General features: G+C 49.9%; 1 protein-coding gene across 1 annotated transcript; it reads left to right on the top strand.

Annotated features, from left to right (window-relative positions):
• The first annotated feature begins 2,514 nt into the window (after positions 1 to 2,514).
• On the top strand, positions 2,515 to 19,378 carry LOC115176317 (probable histone deacetylase 1-B). Its single transcript, XM_029736262.1, has 14 exons — positions 2,515 to 2,626; positions 3,641 to 3,753; positions 4,440 to 4,557; positions 4,860 to 4,934; positions 5,138 to 5,276; positions 5,642 to 5,783; positions 6,280 to 6,372; positions 6,468 to 6,576; positions 6,941 to 7,081; positions 8,884 to 8,992; positions 13,993 to 14,123; positions 14,255 to 14,413; positions 17,381 to 17,426; positions 17,512 to 19,378. Exons 1-14 carry the CDS (start codon positions 2,572 to 2,574, stop codon positions 17,537 to 17,539), a joined length of 1,458 nt encoding a protein of 485 aa, XP_029592122.1. The 5' UTR covers positions 2,515 to 2,571; the 3' UTR covers positions 17,540 to 19,378.
• The last annotated feature ends 217 nt before the right edge of the window (positions 19,379 to 19,595 follow it).

Genomic DNA, 19,595 nt, shown 5'->3' with positions numbered 1-19,595 from the left:
TGAAACAGATCAGGGAGACACCTGGTGGGGGGTGGGGGGGGTGACAGGTGAAACAGATCAGGGTGAGACACCTGGTGGGGGGGGGGGGGGTGACAGGGGAAACAGAGCAGGGGGAGACACCTGGGGGGGGGGGGGGGGGTGACAGGTGAAACAGATCAGGGTGAGACACCTGGTGGGGGGGGGGGGGTGACAGGTGAAACAGATCAGGGAGACACCTGGTGGGGGGGGGGGGGTGGTGTGACAGGTGAAACAGATCAGTGAGACACCTGGTGGGGGGGTGGGGGGGGTGTGACAGGTGAAACAGATCAGTGAGACACCTGGTGGGGGGGGGGGGGGGGGGTGACAGGTGAAACAGATCAGGGAGACACCTGGTGGGGGGTGGGGGGGGTGTGTGACAGGTGAAACAGATCAGTGAGACACCTGGTGGGGGGGGGGGGGGGGGGACAGGTGAAACAGATCAGGGTGAGACACCTGGTGGGGGGGGGGGGGGGGGGGGGGGGTGACAGGTGAAACAGATCAGTGAGACACCTGGTGGGGGGAGGGGGTGGTGACAGGTGAAACAGATCAGGGTGAGACACCTGGTGGGGGGGGGGGGGGTGACAGGTGAAACAGATCAGGGTGAGACACCTGGTGGGGGGGGGGGGGTGACAGGTGAAACAGATCAGTGAGACACCTGGTGGGGGGGGGGGGGGTGACAGGTGAAACAGATCAGGGAGACACCTGGGGGGGGGGGGTGGTGTGACAGGTGAAACAGATCAGTGAGACACCTGGTGGGGGGGTGGGGGGGTGTGTGACAGGTGAAACAGATCAGTGAGACACCTGGTGGGGGGGGGGGGGTGACAGGTGAAACAGATCAGGGAGACACCTGGTGGGGGGTGGGGGGGGTGTGTGACAGGTGAAACAGATCAGTGAGACACCTGGTGGGGGGGGGGGGGGGGTGGTGACAGGTGAAACAGATCAGGGTGAGACACCTGGTGGGTGGGGGGGGGGGGGTGACAGGTGAAACAGATCAGGGTGAGACACCTGGTGGGGGGGGGGGGGGGTGAAACATAGACAGAGGATTATTCTCCACATCATCTTTGTTGTCGACTATTGTGAACAAAATACAAAGGAGGCAAAGAAACTAAAAGAATACAACAACACTATGCAACGTAATGGGTTATTCAATGCCAACTGCACTTGTGTTTGTCATCACTCACTTTATACGAAGGCATGCTTGTGGTCGCTTGATACTATAACATTAAATTAATAAAATTACAGTTGAATGAGATTGATGAAACATCTGAAACTTTAAAAGTCTTAAACAGTACGGAATATAAAACACTGTAATGGTTGGTAAGCCAGGAGAAATTGTTGTGTCTGAGAGACTGTTCTCTCTGCTGCCGCACGACAAGCGGTACCGGAGCGCCAAGTGTAGGTCCAAAAGGCTCCTTACCGGGCTTCTCCCCCCCAAGCCATAAGACTGCTGAACAGTTCATGAAATGGCCACCCGGACTATTTGCATTGATCCCCATTTTTACGCTGCTGCTACTCGCTGTTTATTATCTATGCATAGTCACTTTACAACTACCTACATGTACATATTACCTCAATTACCTTGACTAACCTGTACCCCCACACTTTTGACTCGGTAATGGTACCCCTTGTATATAGCCTCGTTATTAATATTTTATTGTGATGTTTTTTTAGTTTTTTAAATAATTTTAGTTTATTCTTTATTTATCTTTAATTTGTAAAACAAAATCTGCATTGTTGGTTGAGGGCTTGTAAGTAAGCGTTTCATGGTATGGTTTGATTTGTTTTGATTTTGACATGGGGGCAGAGACATAAACGGTGCAATTTTACAGCAGAGTGACTGTCGGTGACTGAAATAACAATAGAAACACATATTGAGACCCAGACTGAGTTCCAAAAAATAAAGCAGACCATTTATGTCACTTATGCCAGTCTGATTTCAGCACCGATACTGAACTTCCCCTTTAAGAAGGGTGGGGTAGCGGACATATCTGCTTGTTGTTCAGACAGGTATAATGCCAGAGATGGTAGGACTATAGTTTGAAACTCTTGTGGGAAGCTTTTTTTATAAGCAACACACACATGCAAAGCTGAGCAGACTTAGCTTATTGTAGTACAGTGGAACCATCTGGTGGCTAAAAGTTGAACTATTAAAAATGATGTATAAAGGTTAATGTACAAGACTATCATCACCATCATCATTTTGCCTATGTACCACAATATACAGCTCAATGTGAGAGAAACAATATTGTGCAAGATCATTGCACAAGGAATGTGTCGATTATGCGCAAGATCGTTAGTCTTGCAGTGTAGGTGGAACAAACAAAAAAAATGGTCGTTCATCATACAGCAATATGAGGAATTTATATGAGGATTTATTTATTCCACATATTGTTGAAAGCTTGTTAGAAGCACATCTCTGGCACCACAGACCAGTGAACAGTGCAGACAGGAAACAACGCCTTCGAGCCCAGCAGGCCTCGGTGATTGGACGAGACGACAGTGTAAATTATCCCGTGTGGACACAAAGAACTGCGCTGTGCTAATTGGAGTAAAATGGCGCTCTCGTCTGCAGGAGGAACAAAGAAGAAAGTTTGCTATTATTATGATGGTAAGATTTAATGTTATGTAGCTTAAGTGTTGTCCGCAATATTATTTATTGTATCGGCGAGGATTTGGTGCTCGATAAAAGGGATTTTTTGTTGTTCCACCTTGAAAGAAGTGCCGTAGGCGAGTTAGCTGCTAGCTAGCTAGCTAACGTTACTGTAGCTGCCGAGTGGTTAGCTTGCTAGCTAAGTTAGTTGTTAGCTAGCGAACGTTACCTGGTTAGGAATAAGGTTTTGGTTAGCTAGCCAAAGCAACCTGAGATGATCGTTTTTATTATTTTTCAATTAGCTGAATTGCCGATAGCTAGCTAGCAAGTTGATGCTTTTAATTTGCGGCAACTAGGCTAACTAGCTAACGTCTTTAGCTCGCTAGCTAGCTAGTAGCTGTCTAGTTTGCAGAAAAAAACTAGAGATGGTTAGGAATGAGTGTCTTTGAATCACAAACTGCCTCTTCTTATTTAGCTACACCATTTGGTTAGTAAAGTGGGGTTATCATGTAGCTAGCGGTGTTGTATAGTCAACTGTGTGTGTGTGTGTGTGTGTGTGTGTGTGTGTGTGTGTGTGTGTGGGGGGGGGGGGGGGGGGGGGGGGGGTGTGATCCAGTAATTTGAGCCTGTGTCGTCCATGGAGATTCAGATCACTTTTCAGTGGCTGGCCATTTGATTACTATTATAATTTGTGTTTCGTGCTGTGTAAGCTACCAGGCTGTATGTGTGATTCAGGCGTGATAGTGTTAGCCTGGAACAAAAGCCGGCACTTAAAGCGACAGTTAGCCTAGCGGTTAAGAGCCTTGGAAGGCCAGTCATCGAAAGGTTGCTGGTTCGAATCCCAGAGGCGACCAGGTGAAAAGTCAGTCGGTGCCCTTATTGTTCGTGTTAAGTCGCTCTGGATAAGCGCATACAGCTAAATGACACATGTTAAGAACAGAGTTACATACCTTATCTCTGAGGCAAGGGGATGGAAATGTGGTTTTGTTGTCTCAGTAGTTTGTCTAAACCTCATATTTCCTCTCCCCCCAGGCGACGTCGGGAATTATTACTATGGTCAGGGTCATCCCATGAAACCCCACAGGATCCGTATGACCCACAACCTCCTGCTCAACTATGGGCTGTACAGGAAGATGGAGATATATGTAAGTACAACAGCTACAGGGGATTTATACACTTTATTATTTTTTTTGACAAACATCCTGTTAGTGACACACACGTTTAAAAAAAATAATCCCACGAATCAAATAAGCCAAAGCGTTACTTTTCAGTACGTGGCCAAGAGATGAGTCTATAGAGGATGGCGCAGCGCTCTAAGGCACTGCATCTCAGTGCTAGAGGTGTCACTACAGACCCTGGTTCGATTCCAGGCTTTATCATAACCGGTCGTGATTGGGAGTCCCCCATAGGGTGGCGCACAATTGGCCCAGCGTCGTTAGGGTTTGGCCGTGGGGTAGGCAGTCATTGTAATTAAGATACATTTTTTTCCCCCTTCTCATAACTGACTTGCCTAGTTAAATAAAAACATGATATAAATCTATTGTATAGGACTGAAGCTGATACGAGTGGACTCCTAATTCTTCAACACACTTCTACACTACAGGTCCAAAGTAACTTTCTGTATAGTGGAGCTGTTCCAAATTCCTATAGATTTATAAAGATCTAGATGGATAGTTGTGGACGATAAGTTTTCTGACCTTCCATATATTTAGGGTTATTGAAAATATAAGCTGAAATTAGCTGAAACCGTTTTTAGCAACCAGGTAATGGTGGAGTTTTCTACTTTTTAAAACTGACATTTTCAGACCTTATGGTTTCCTCTGTCCTCCAGAGACCTCACAAGGCCAATGGAGAGGAGATGACCAAGTACCACAGTGACGACTACATCAAGTTCCTGCGTTCCATCCGTCCGGACAACATGTCAGAACACAGCAAGCAGATGCAGAGATGTAAGTAGCAGACAGTGTTTCCCCTAGCATTGTTTAGGTGGGGCGCCCTATGTGTTTTTTTTTTTTTTTTAAAGGGATAGTTCACCCCAAAACCAAAGTTTGCCATACGTTTTAATAACTTGTTTGCCATACGTTTTAATAACTTGTTTGCCATACGTTTTCTTATGGGCTAATGTTGAGCTGACTTTAGACTGTACTCCACACTCACATCTGTTTAGGTAGTGCTTTATGCATTGGAACAAATGTGCAGGATTCAATCACATCTCAAATGAATGTCTTCTATCCTTGCTGTTCTTTAACAGTTAATGTAGGAGAGGACTGCCCAGTGTTTGACGGCCTGTTTGAGTTCTGTCAGCTCTCAACGGGAGGCTCTGTCGGTAAGTCTCATCTCCTCTCTCGTTTGTCTCGCTCCTTATTGACTCTCTGTCCTCGCTCCTTATTGACTGTCTCTGTCATCTCTCTCGCTCCTTATTGACTGTCTCTGTCCTCGCTCCTTATTGACTGTCTCTGTCCTCGCTCCTTATTGACTGTCTCTGTCCTCGCTCCTTATTGACTGTCTCTGTCCTCTCTGTGTGTGTAGCGGGGGCAGTGAAGCTGAACAAGCAGCAGACGGACATCGCCATCAACTGGGCTGGAGGACTCCATCACGCCAAGAAGTCTGAGGCCTCTGGGTTCTGCTACGTCAACGACATAGTCCTCGCCATCCTGGAGCTGCTCAAGTAAGAGCCCTGTGTGGTCACCCCCTCCCGTTGGGCCACCTCGCCGCCACCTCACCCCCTCCCGTTGGGCCACCTCGCCACCACCTCGCCCCCCCGGTCCTCACTGCTCTCCATCCTTATCAGTGACCACAAACATGTGATTGCCTTTCCCTCACACAGTAACATTCCAAGCCCCCTGGTTCATATCCAACGTTAATTGACTCCACCATATATGTTCCTCCTACAGATAACCAATCACTTCTGGTGTGACAACCTGACTGTGGCCCTTCTTCTTTCCATAGGATACCTGATGATTTAACAATATTGTAAAGTTTAGGAGTCAGAACTTATCAGTATGTAATGAGTTTCCTCGTCTGTCCTATCAGGTACCACCAGAGGGTGTTGTACATAGACATCGACATTCACCATGGAGACGGAGTGGAAGAGGCTTTCTTCACCACAGACCGGGTCATGACTGTCTCCTTCCACAAGTATGGAGAATACTTCCCTGGCACCGGAGACCTGAGGGTGAGTGTGTGTGTGCTCTGGGAGAACACTTCCCTGGCACAGGAGACCTGAGGGTGAGGGTGAGTGTGTGTGTGTGTGCTCTGGGAGAATACTTCCCTGGCACCGGAGACCTGAGGGTGAGTGTGTGTGTGTGCTCTGGGAGAATACTTCCCTGGCACAGGAGACCTGAGGGTGAGGGTGAGTGTGTGTGTGTGTGTGTGTGTGTGTGTGCTCTGGGAGAATACTTCCCTGGCACCGGAGACCTGAGGGTGAGTGTGTGTGCGCTCTGGGAGAATACTTCCCTGGCACCGGAGACCTGAGGGTGTGTGTGTGCGCTCTGGGAGAATACTTCCCAGGAGACCTGAGGGTGAGTGTGTGGGGGAGTCAGAAATAAGGGAAGTATATTTCAGTGTTCCTTTGTGCATGATTACACTTCCTCCTTCAGTGTTGGATTGTCTGCCTATATTTCAGTCATTTCTCTATTCCAGAATGAACAATAAGGTGTGTGTTTTTTTAGGACATTGGAGCAGGGAAGGGGAAGTACTATGCTGTAAACTACCCTCTCAGAGACGGCATCGACGACGAGTCTTATGAAGCCATCTTCAAACCTGTAAGTCTCCTGGTGCAAGTCATTCCGTGTTTTGGTTCCACACAAAAGGTAACTTTAAATTTTTTTGTAATCAATCAATGTGTGTGTGTTGCTAGGTGATGGCTAAAGTGATGGAGATGTTTCAGCCCAGTGCTGTAGTGTTACAGTGTGGAGCGGACTCTCTCTCAGGAGACAGGCTTGGCTGCTTCAACCTCACCATCAAAGGTAACACACATTTTACTCAACACTTTGTGTTTTCAGGTGAAGTGTGGTGTACAGTAAGAGTGGAACAATTGTAGTTTTATCATCTTTTTTTTTTGTCTCAATGATACTGCTCTAACGGTGTTGGTATTAATGTGTAGGCTTGTTTAGTATACTGTCTGCCTGCCAGGCGCTCTGGTGGTCTGCCAGGCGTTCTGTCTGCCTGCCAGGCGTTCTGGTGGTCTGTCTGCCTGCCAGGCGTTCTGGTGGTCTGCCAGGCGTTCTGGTGGTCTGTCTGTCTGCCAGGCGTGAGCCACATGCATATGAAGACACGTTTCCATTCCAGAAGAATGGACAATAAATGTTTTGATCGTTGATGCTGTTTCAGGTCATGCTAAGTGTGTTGAGTACATGAAGAGTTTCAACCTGCCTCTGCTGATGTTGGGTGGTGGAGGTTATACCATCCGTAACGTGGCCCGCTGCTGGACCTACGAGACCGCCGTGGCTCTGGACAGCACCATACCTAACGGTACACACACACAGCACCATACCTAACGGTACACACACACACAGCACCATACCTAACGGTACACACACACACACACACACACAGCACCATACCTAACGGTACACACACACACACACACACACACACACACAGCACCATACCTAACGGTACACACACACACACACACACACACACACACACACAGCACCATACCTAACGGTACACACACACACACACACAGCACCATACCTAACGGTACACACACACACACACACACACAGCACCATACCTAACGGTACACACACACACAACACACACACACAGCACCATACCTAACGGTACACACACCACACACCACACACACACACAGCACCATACCTAACGGTACACACACACACACACACACACACACACACACACACACAGCACCATACCTAACGGTACACACACACACACACACACACACAGCACCATACCTAACGGTACACACACACACACACACACACAGCACCATACCTAACGGTACACACACACACACACACACGCAGCACCATACCTAACGGTACACACACACACAGCACCATACCTAACGGTACACACACACACACACACACACACACACACACACAGCACCATACCTAACGGTACACACACACACACAGCACCATACCTAACGGTACACACACACACACACAGCACCATACCTAACGGTACACACACACACACACACAGCACCATACCTAACGGTACACACACACACACACACACAGCACCATACCTAACGGTACACACACACACACACACACACAGCACCATACCTAACGGTACACACACACACACACACACACACACACACACAGCACCATACCTAACGGTACACACACACACACACACACACACAGCACCATACCTAACGGTACACACACACACACACACACACACAGCACCATACCTAACGGTACACACACACACACACACACACACAGCACCATACCTAACGGTACACACACACACACACACACGCAGCACCATACCTAACGGTACACACACACACAGCACCATACCTAACGGTACACACACACACACACACACACACACACACACAGCACCATACCTAACGGTACACACACACACACAGCACCATACCTAACGGTACACACACACACACAGCACCATACCTAACGGTACACACACACACACACACAGCACCATACCTAACGGTACACACACACACACACACAGCACCATACCTAACGGTACACACACACACACACACACACAGCACCATACCTAACGGTACACACACACACACACACACACAGCACCATACCTAACGGTACACACACACACAGCACCATACCTAACGGTACACACACACACACACACACAGCACCATACCTAACGGTACACACACACACACACACACACAGCACCATACCTAACGGTACACACACACACACACACACACACACACAGCACCATACCTAACGGTACACACACACACACACACACACACACACACACACACAGCACCATACCTAACGGTACACACACACACACACACACACACAGCACCATACCTAACGGTACACACACACACACACACACACACACACAGCACCATACCTAACGGTACACACACACACACACACACACACACACAGCACCATACCTAACGGTGTACACACACACACACACACACACACAGCATTATACCTCATGGTACGTACAAACACATCTCATTCTACCATTAAGCAACAGAGTAAGATCTCAGTCTCTCTGCTTCACGTTTTGACTTTATAACGTCTCTCTCGTCCTATCAGAGCTGCCTTACAATGATTACTTTGAGTACTTTGGTCCTGACTTCAAGCTCCACATCAGCCCGTCTAACATGACCAACCAGAACACCAATGATTACCTGGAGAAGATCAAGTAAGACAGCCACTGCACTCCCACACAGCAACACAGCAGGGTTTCTGAAAATATGGTGCTGGATATTTGACTATTCATTAACTGGACCCGTATGCATTGGTAACCTGATTATGGCAATCCAAGATGGCATAGCAGTCAGACGTCCTCGTCTTGTCGTGTCCCGTGTGTATATATATATTGACATCTTTCCTTGGCATATCTTTTTATATATTTCTTTCTAAAACTCAACTTCAAAACACTCTCCTGCAACCTGCCTCAACTTTTTTTTCTTTTTAAATTGGTATTTACCTCAAATCTGAAATAGCCAGAGGTTAGTTAGCCAGAGGTTAGTTAGCCAGAGGTTAGTTAGCCAGAGGTTAGTTAGCCAGAGGTTAGTTAGCCAGAGGTTAGTTAGCCAGAGGTTAGTTAGCCAGAGGTTAGTTAGCCAGTTCATTAGCTAACGTTAGTATTCAGCTAACCACGGTTGGCGGTCATCAGCTATCCTTTAGCTGGAAAAGCTATCGCCAGTTTTGTACAACGCGATTCAGACCAGAGCATACCGGACCTATTTTCTCTCCATATCCCCGGATTTCTACCGCAAGCTCTGGACATTTACACCTGGATCTTGCAGCAAGCTAGCTGCTATCCGAGTGACTATTGGCTAACGTCGGTCCCGGAGCTAACATCAATTATTCCGGAACGAGCCAGCTGAAGAGTTCCATCAGCCATTCCTGGGCTACAATCACCTATCCGGACCCGTTTTACTGCCGATGCGGAGCCCCATCGGGCCTTCACGACTGGACTACCGATGTTATCTGCCCGAGGGAGGTATCCAACTGGCCCCTCCGTCGCGACGTAACCTGAACGCCCATCTGCGGCCCGCTAATCGTTAGCTGTCTTATCGGCTGCTATCTGAATAGGTCTATCGGACAATTTTCTTGGGCCACTAACTTTTTGCCAATTGGATTGGTCCCCTCTACCACACGGAACCCCACTAATCTACCGACGGAAACGCACGAGGTGGCTAAAAACAGACCATCTTCTGCCAACTTGCTACCCATGGCCCGGCTAGCTGTCTGAATCGCCGTGACCTCACTACTCACTGGACCCCTTTGATCACTCGGCTAAGCATGCCTCTCCTAAATGTCATTATGCCTTGTCCATTGCTGTTCTGGTTAGTGTTTATTGGCTTATTTCACTGTAGAGCCTCTAGCCCTGCTCATTATACCTTATCCAACCTTTCAGTTCCACCACCCACACATGCGATGACATCACCTGGTTTCAATGATGTTTCTAGAGACAATATCTCTCTCATCATGTTTACCTCCACTGTATTCACGTCCTACCATACCTCTGTCTGTACATTATACCTTGAAGCTATTTTATCGCCCCCAGAAACCTGCTCCTTTTACTTTCTGTTCCGGACGTCCTAGATGACCAATTCTCATGGCCAATTCTCTCACCCTTATCCTACTCCTCCTCTATCAATGTAGAGGGGAATCCAGGCCCTGCAGTGCCTAGCTCCACTCCTATTCCCCAGGCGCTCTCTTTTGATGACTTCTGTAACCGTAATAGCCTTGGTTTCATGCATGTTAACATTAGAAGCCTCCTCCCTAAGTTTGTTTTATTCACTGCTTTAGCACACTCTGCCAACCCGGATGTCCTAGCTGTGTCTGAATCCTGGCTTAGGAAGACCACCAAAAACTCTGAAATCTCCATCCCTAACGACAACATTTTCAGACAAGATAGAATGGCCAAAGGGGGCGGTGTTGCAATCTACTGCAGGGATAGCCTGCAGAGTTCTGTCCTACTATCCAGGTCTGTACCCAAACAATGAACTTCTACTTTTAAAAATCCACCTCTCCAAAAACAAGTCTCTCACCGTTGCCGCCTGCTATAGACCACCCTCTGGACACCATATGTGAATTGATTGCCCCCATCTATCTTCAGAGCTCGTGCTGCTAGGTGACCTAAACTGGGACATGCTTAACACCCTGGCCATCCTACAATCTAAGCTTGATGCCCTCAATCTCACACAAATGATCAATGAACCTACCAGGTACAACCCCAAAGCCGTAAACACGGGCATAGATATCATCCTAACCAACTTGCCCTCTAAATACACCTCTGCTGTTTTCAACCAAGATCTCAGCGATCACTGCCTCATTGCCTGCATCCGTAATGGGTCAGCAGTCAAACGACCTCCACTCATCACTGTCAAATGCTCCCTGAAACACTTAAGCGAGCAGGCCTTTCTAATCGACCTGGCCCGGGTATCCTGGAAGCATATTGACCTCATCCCTTCAGTAGAGGATGCCTGGTTATTTTTTTTAAATGCCTTCCTCACGATCCTAAATAAGCATGCCCCATTAAATACATTTAGAACCAGGAACAGATATAGCCCTTGGTTCTCTCCAGACCTGACTGCCCTTACACAACACAAATATCCTGTGGCGTTCTGCATTAGCATCGAACAGCCCCCGTGATATGCAACTTTTCAGGGAAGTTAGAAACCAATATACACAGGCAGTTAGAAAAGCCAAGGCTAGCTTTTTCAAGCAGAAATTTACTTCCTGCAACACAAACTCAAAGTTCTGGGACACTGTAAAGTCCTTGGAGAATAAGAGCACCTCCTCCCAGCACTGAGGATAGGAAACTCTGTCACCACCGATAAATCTACTATAATTGAGATTTTCAATAAGCATTTTTCTACGGCTGGCCATGCTTTCCACCTGGCTACCTCTACCCCGGTCAACAGCACTGCACCCCTCACAGCAACCTCGCTCAAGCCTTCCCCCAAATCCAGTCAGCTGCTGTTCTGAAAGAGCTGCAAAATCTGGACCCCTACAAATCAGCCGGGCTAGACAATCTGGACCCTTAATTTTAGAAATAATCTGCCGAAATTGTTGCAACCCCTTTTCTCTGTATCCATCATTGATGTCGCTCTTGCTGCTGGTGAGTCTCTGATCCACCTCTACGCAGACGACACCATTCTGTATACTTCTGGCCCTTCTTTGGACACTTAACTACCCTCCAGACGAGCTTCAATGCCATTCAACTCTCCTTCCGTGGCCTCCAACCGCTCTTAAATAAAAGTCAAACTAAATGCATGCTCTTCGACCGATCGCTGCCTGCACCTGCCCGCTCGTCCAGCATCACTACTCTGGACGGTTCTGACTTAGAATATATGGACAACTACCAATACCTAGGTGTCTGGTTAGACTGTAAGCTCTCCTTCCAGACTCGCATCAAACATCTCCAATCTAAAGTTAAATCTAGAATTGGCTTCCTATTTCGCAACAAAGTATCTTTCACTCATGCTGCCAAACATACCCTCGTAAAACTGACCATCCTACCGATCCTTGACTTCGGCGACGTCATTTACAAAATAGACTGCATCCAGTTTGTTTAGTAGGCTATCAGTGCCATCTGTTTTGTCACCAAAGCCCCATATACTACCCACCACTGCGACCTGTACGCTCTCGTTGGCTGGCCCTCGCTTCATACTTGTTGCCAAACCCACTGGCTCCAGGTCATCTACAAGACCCTGCTAGGTAAAGTCCCCCCTTATCTCAGCTCGCTGGTCACCATAGCAGCACCCACCTGTAGCACTCACTCCAGCAGGTATATCTCTCTGGTCATCCCCAAAGCTAATTCCTCCTTTGGTCGTCTTTCCTTCCAGTTCTCTGCTGCCAATGACTGGAACGAACTACAAAAATCTCAAACTGGAAACACATCTCCCTCACTAGCTTTAAGCACCAGCTGTCAGAGCAGCTCACAGATCACTGCACCTGTACATAGCCCATCTATAAATAGCCCAAACAACTACCTCTTCCCCTACTGTACTTATTTTGCACCCCATTATTTCTATTTCTACTTTGCACTTTCTTCCACTGCAAATCTACCATTCCAGTGTTTTACTTGCTATATTGTATTTACTTTGCCACCATGGCCTTTTTTGCCTTTACCTCCCTTATCTCACCTCATTTGCTCACATTGTATATAGACTTATTTTTCTACTGTATTATTGACTGTGTGTTTGTTTTACTCCATGTGTAACTCTGTTGTATGTGTCGAACTGCTTTGCTTGATCTTGGCCAGGTCGCAATTGTAAATGAGGACTTGTTCTCAACTTGCCTACCTGGTTAAATAAAGGTAAAATAAATAAATTATGGTGTCCACACATGGTTCTCAGAAATCACATTTTAAATTACGGTTATTCATCTTGACAGAGGATGCAATGGCTCACGTCCTTCTTACTGAATTCCGACGACGTTACAATACCTCCACATTTAGGTTACTTTTCCTCAGGCAACAAGACGATCACTAGGTCCCCCATAGTACCAAAGTTGACCTAATCTATTGGTCAGCTTGTCGTTCTGTGTGAAATAAATGGCCTACTCCAAACACTGGGACGATAGATTCCAAATCATACAACCAGTAGGCCTAAGCTACTCAAAAAGAAACTATGGAATCATGTAGTAACCAAAAAAAAAGTTAAAGAAATCAATATATATTTGAGATTCTTCAAATAGCCACCCTTTGACAGCTTTGCACACTCTTGGCATTCTCATGAGGTAGTCACCTGGAATGCATTTCAATTAGCAGGTGTGCCTTGGTAAAAGTTAATTTGTGAAATTTTTCCTTCTTAATGTGTCTGAGCCAATCAGTTGTGTTGAGACAAGGTAGGGGGGTATACAGAAGACAGCCCTACTTGGTAAATCTTCTGTATACCACAACTGATTGGCTCAGATGCATTAAGGAAAGAAATTCCACAAATTAACCTTTACCAATGCATTCCTGGTGACTACCTCATGAAGCTGGTTGAGAGAATGCCAAGAGTGTGCAAAGCTCTGAAGGCAAAGGGTGGCTACTTTGAAGAATCTAAAATAGATTTTGATTACTGTATAGTTTTGATGTCTTCACTGTAGAAAATAGTAAAATAAAAACCCTTGAATGAGTAGGTGTTCTAAAACTTTTGACCGGTAGTGTACATACTAAGCATACCTCTCCCTCCCCAGACAGCGGTTGTTTGAGAACCTGCGTATGCTGCCCCATGCCCCGGGGGTTCAGATGCAGGCCATCCCTGAAGACGCTCCACACCCGGACTCTGGAGATGAGGAGGACGAGGACCCTGACAAGCGCATCTCCAGTAACTACACACACACACACACACACACACACACTAGCTCCTCCAACAAGAGTACTGTCTCACTCTCACCACTGTTTAGTACATGTGTTTATGAATCTCTTACTGAACTGGGTGTGTTTTTTCCTGTGTAGTCCGGGCCCATGATAAGAGGATAGCTTGTGAAGAGGAGTTCTCTGACTCTGAGGATGAGGGACAGGGAGGAGGGGGAAGGAGGAATGCTGCCAACCACAAGAAGACCAAGCGAGTCAAGACCGAGGAAGAGAAAGAGAAGGAGGCAGAGGAGAAGAAAGGTAAACTAACACACTGACTGGCCCGGGACACGACGCCTCACTGACTGGCCCAGGACACTGGACACGACGCCTCACTGACTGGCCCGGGACACTGGACACGACGCCTCACTGACTGGCCCGGGACACGACGCCTCACTGACTGGCCCGGGACACTGGACACGACGCCTCACTGACTGGCCCGGGACACTGGACACGACGCCACACTGACTGGACCGGGACACGACGCCTCACTGACTGGACCGGGACACGACGCCTCACTGACTGGCCCAGGACACTGGACACGACGCCTCACTGACTGGCCCGGGACACTGGACACGACGCCTCACTGACTGGCCCGGGACACTGGACACGACGCCTCACTGACTGGCCCGGGACACTGGACACGACGCCTCACTGACTGGCCCGGGACACTGGACACGACGCCTCACTGACTGGCCCGGGACACTGGACACGACGCCTCACTGACTGGCCCGGGACACTGGACACGACGCCACACTGACTGGACCGGGACACGACGCCTCACTGACTGGACCGGGACACGACGCCTCACTGACTGGACCGGGACACGACGCCTCACTGACTGGACCGGGACACGACGCCTCACTGACTGGACCGGGACACGACGCCTCACTGACTGGACCGGGACACGACGCCTCACTGACTGGCCCGGGACACTGGACACGACGCCTCACTGACTGGCCCGGGACACTGGACACGACGCCTCACTGACTGGCCCGGGACACTGGACACGACGCCACACTGACTGGACCGGGACACGACGCCTCACTGACTGGACCGGGACACGACGCCTCACTGACTGGACCGGGACACTGGACACGACGCCTCACTGACTGGACCGGGACACTGGACACGACGCCTCACTGACTGGCCCGGGACACTGGACACGACGCCTCACTGACTGGCCCGGGACACTGGACACGACGCCTCACTGACTGGCCCGGGACACTGGACACGACGCCCTCACTGACTGGCCCCGGCGAACACTGGACACGGACGCCACCACTGACTCTGGACCGGGACACGACGCCACACTGACTGGGACCGGGACACGACGCCTCACTGACTGGACCGGGACACGACGCCTCACTGACTGGACCGGGACACGACAGCCTCACTGACTGGACCGGGACACGACGCCTCACTGACTGGACCGGGACACGACGCCCTCACTGACTGGACCGGGACACGACGCCTCACTGACTGGCCCACGGAGACAACGACGCCCTCACTGACGGGCCCGGGACACGACGCCTCACTGACTGGCCCGGGACACGACGCCTCACTGACTGGCCCGGGACACGACGCCTCACTGACTGGCCCGGGACACGACGCCTCACTGACTGGCCCGGGACACGACGCCTCACTGACATGGCCCGGGACACGACGCCCCTCACTGACTGGCCGGGACACGACGCCTCACTGACTGGCCCGGGACACGACGCCTCACTGACTGGCCCGGGACACGACGCCTCACTGACTGGCCCGGGACACGACGCCTCACTGACTGGCCCGGGACACGACGCCTCACTGACTGCCCGGGACACGACGCCTCACTGACTGGCCCGGGACACGACGCCTCACTGACTGGCCCGGGACACGACGCCTCACTGACTGGCCCGGGACACGACGCCTCACTGACTGGCCGGGACACGACGCCTCACTGACTGGCCCGGGACACGACGCCTCACTGACTGGCCCGGGACACGACGCCTCACTCACTGGCCCGGGACACGACGCCTCACTGACTGGCCCGGGACCACGACGCCTCACTGACTGGCCCGGGACACGACGCCTCACTGACTGGCCCGGGACACGACGCCTCACTGACTGGCCCGGGACACACGGCCCTCACTGACTGCGCCCTGGGGGCCTCACTGACTGGCCCGGGACACGACGCCTCACTGACTGGCCCGGGACACGACGCCTCACTGACTGGACCGGGACACTGGACACGACGCCTCACTGACTGGACCGGGACACTGGACACGACGCCTCACTGACTGGCCCGGGACACTGGACACGAACGCCTCACTGACTGGCCCGGGACACTGGGACACGACGCCTCACTGACTGGCCCGGGACACTGGACACGACGCCTCACTGACTGGCCCGGGACACTGGACACGACGCCTCACTGACTGGCCCGGGACACGACGCCACACTGACTGGACCGGGACACGACGCCTCACTGACTGGCCCGGGACACGACGCCTCACTGACTGGCCCGGGACACGACGCCTCACTGACTGGCCCGGGACACGACGCCTCACTGACTGGCCCAGGACACTGGACACGACGCCTCACTGACTGGCCCAGGACACTGGACACGACGCCTCACTGACTGGCCCAGGACACTGGACACGACGCCTCACTGACTGGCCCTGGACACGACGCCTCACTGACTGGCCCTGGACACGACGCCTCACTGACTGGCCCTGGACACGACGCCTCACTGACTGGACCGGGACACGACGCCTCACTGACTGGACCAGGACACTGGACACGACGCCTCACTGACTGGCCCAGGACACTGGACACGACGCCTCACTGACTGGCCCAGGACACTGGACACGACGCCTCACTGACTGGCCCGGGACACGACGCCTCACTGACTGGCCCGGGACACGACGCCTCACTGACTGGCCCGGGACACGACGCCTCACTGACTGGCCCGGGACACGACGCCTCACTGACTGGCCCGGGACACGACGCCTCACTGACTGGCCCGGGACACGACGCCTCACTGACTGGCCCGGGACACGACGCCTCACTGACTGGCCCTGGACACGACGCCTCACTGACTGGCCCGGGACACGACGCCACACTGACTGGCCCGGGACACGACGCCTCACTGACTGGCCCTGGACACGACGCCTCACTGACTGGCCCGGGACACGACGCCTCACTGACTGGCCCGGGACACTGACATTTTCTGTTTTCCCCCAGATGTGAAAGAGGAGAAAGAGACAGAGGAGAAGATGGACGCAACAGGGTGAGTCGTGACCACAACACATACTCGAGTTTAAACGTAACTGATCCAAGCCCAGTCAACTAGCGTTTGTTCATTTCACCACCAGGCCAACAGAGGAAACTAAGACGTCTTGAAGTGGAAGCAGCAGAGATATCCATGGGTTTCCAGTTGTGCAATCGAAATGGACTGTAAATTATTCTCTTAACACGGTTTTAGTATTTCCTCAAACAGTCAAATGTTTTAGCCTGTGTCAGTGTTGAATTGCACTTTTTTTTTTTTTTACTCATGTCTCTGCCACCTATTTAAATTTTTTTACCATGTTAGTTATGGAGCCTGAGAATCTGAAGCAGTAGGGTCCATTTCAATAGTCTAAAAAGCCTGGTTGGGATTCAGTCCAAGGTGTGCGCACTACTCTAGCTGACGTTTTCCAGGCGGTTACTGTAGGTGTGTTGTCGGCTGTCTAGTGCACTGCTCTAAAACACGGCTTGGATTGAATCCTGACCTTATTCTCTCGCTCTCTCTTCACTGATCTGAGGTGACTTGATGAAAGACTGAGGCCATACTGCTTTCACAGATCAGTCCAGATGAAGAGGAATCCACTTTCCACTGCAAACATTCCCAGTTGAACAATAGTCACCATCCCTAAGTTATTTTAAATCATGGATCAACATATGTTGTGTTTTCCTTCTTCTCCCAGGGTTAGTTTCTGACTGTACTGGCTTCCTCTTCTCCCAGGGTTAGTTTCTGACTGTACTGGCTTCCTCTTCTCCCAGGGTTAGTTTCTGACTGTACTGCCTTCCTCTTCTCCCAGGGTTAGTTTCTGACTGTACTGCCTTCCTCTTCTCCCAGGGTTAGTTTCTGACTGTACTGCCTTCCTCTTCTCCCAGGGTTAGTTTCTGACTGTACTGGCTTCCTCTTCTCCCAGGGTTAGTTTCTGACTGTACGCTCTGTACTGGCTTCCTCTTCTCCCAGGGTTAGTTTGACTGTATGCTCCGTGCTGGCTTCCTCTTCTCCCAGGGTTAGTTTCTGACTGTACGCTCCGTGCTGGCTTCCTCTTCTCCCAGGGTTAGTTTCTGACTGTACTGGCTTCCTCTTCTCCCAGGGTTAGTTTCTGACTGTACGCTCTGTACTGGCTTCCTCTTCTCCCAGGGTTAGTTTGACTGTACGCTCCGTGCTGGCTTCCTCTTCTCCCAGGGTTAGTTTCTGACTGTACTGGCTTCCTCTTCTCCCAGGGTTAGTTTCTGACTGTACTGGCTTCCTCTTCTCCCAGGGTTAGTTTCTGACTGTACGCTCTGTACTGGCTTCCTCTTCTCCCAGGGTTAGTTTCTGACTGTACGCTCTGTACTGGCTTCCTCTTCTCCCAGGGTTAGTTTCTGACTGTACGCTCCGTGCTGGCTTCTTCCTTACCTTGTTTTATATTTCTAAAAGTAACAATGTTGAAATGTCTTTTTATTAGGTCATACATGGGGCAGAGTTTCCCCAACTGGCAGGCTGAATTTGTCGTAGTCGCCCCCCCCCCAATTTATTTTAATTCATTGTTGGACTTAAGACTGTAAAAACACCAAGTATTCCCACATAAGACGTGATCGTATGCAATGTTTTGAAATTGTTTTAGTCAAATTCTGTTTGCAAAAAAACCCAGTCTAGAAAGTAATGCTCCTGACTTATGATCCCTGGGACAAGGTGTGTTCAGCTTCCCCTTCAAGGAAAACCCCAAGATCTGCATATAGAGGCAACTTCAGCCTACACCGTTGGGAACCAGCTCACGTTTTAAACCCCTGATATTTTCTACTGTAAGGTGACAAATATGGTGCTTGGTTGGGTGTTCAGTTGTGAAATGTGCATATAACTTGTTTTATATAGAAGAAAAAATACATTTCTCATTGACTTCGTACCTTGTTCTTTGAAAAATGATAAAGGCAATCATTTGGTTTGTCAATTTTCCATGCAAGTATAAAACTGATGTTGCTGATTAAAAAGCTGTGATGAGTGCATACCTCTTGCGGTTAAACCCCCACCATATAGCCACTCTGCCCACCTCAATGAGATTCCTATTATGGTCAAACGGTAATTATAAACTGGGTGGTTCGAGCCCTGAAATATATCAGACCATTTTATTTTTACTGCTCTAATTACATTGGTAACCAGTTTTTAGAATAACAGTAAGGCACCCCGCAGCCGCATCAAACC

Source organism: Salmo trutta, chromosome 36 (assembly GCF_901001165.1).
Source record: "Salmo trutta chromosome 36, fSalTru1.1, whole genome shotgun sequence".
Classification (NCBI taxonomy): domain Eukaryota; kingdom Metazoa; phylum Chordata; class Actinopteri; order Salmoniformes; family Salmonidae; genus Salmo; species Salmo trutta.
The sequence above is the reverse complement of the archived record's forward strand: the minus strand, read 5'-3'. Positions and strand labels throughout refer to the sequence as shown.

Excerpts from the sequence above, each read along its gene's own strand:
- LOC115176317 (XM_029736262.1), top strand. The coding sequence starts at position 2,572 with ATGGCGCTCTCGTCTGCAGGAGGAACAAAGAAGAAAGTTTGCTATTAT. Across the intron at positions 4,558-4,859 it reads CAGCAAGCAGATGCAGAGAT|TTAATGTAGGAGAGGACTGC; the intron begins GTAAGTAGCAGA and ends GTTCTTTAACAG. Across the intron at positions 5,784-6,279 it reads CTGGCACCGGAGACCTGAGG|GACATTGGAGCAGGGAAGGG; the intron begins GTGAGTGTGTGT and ends GTGTTTTTTTAG.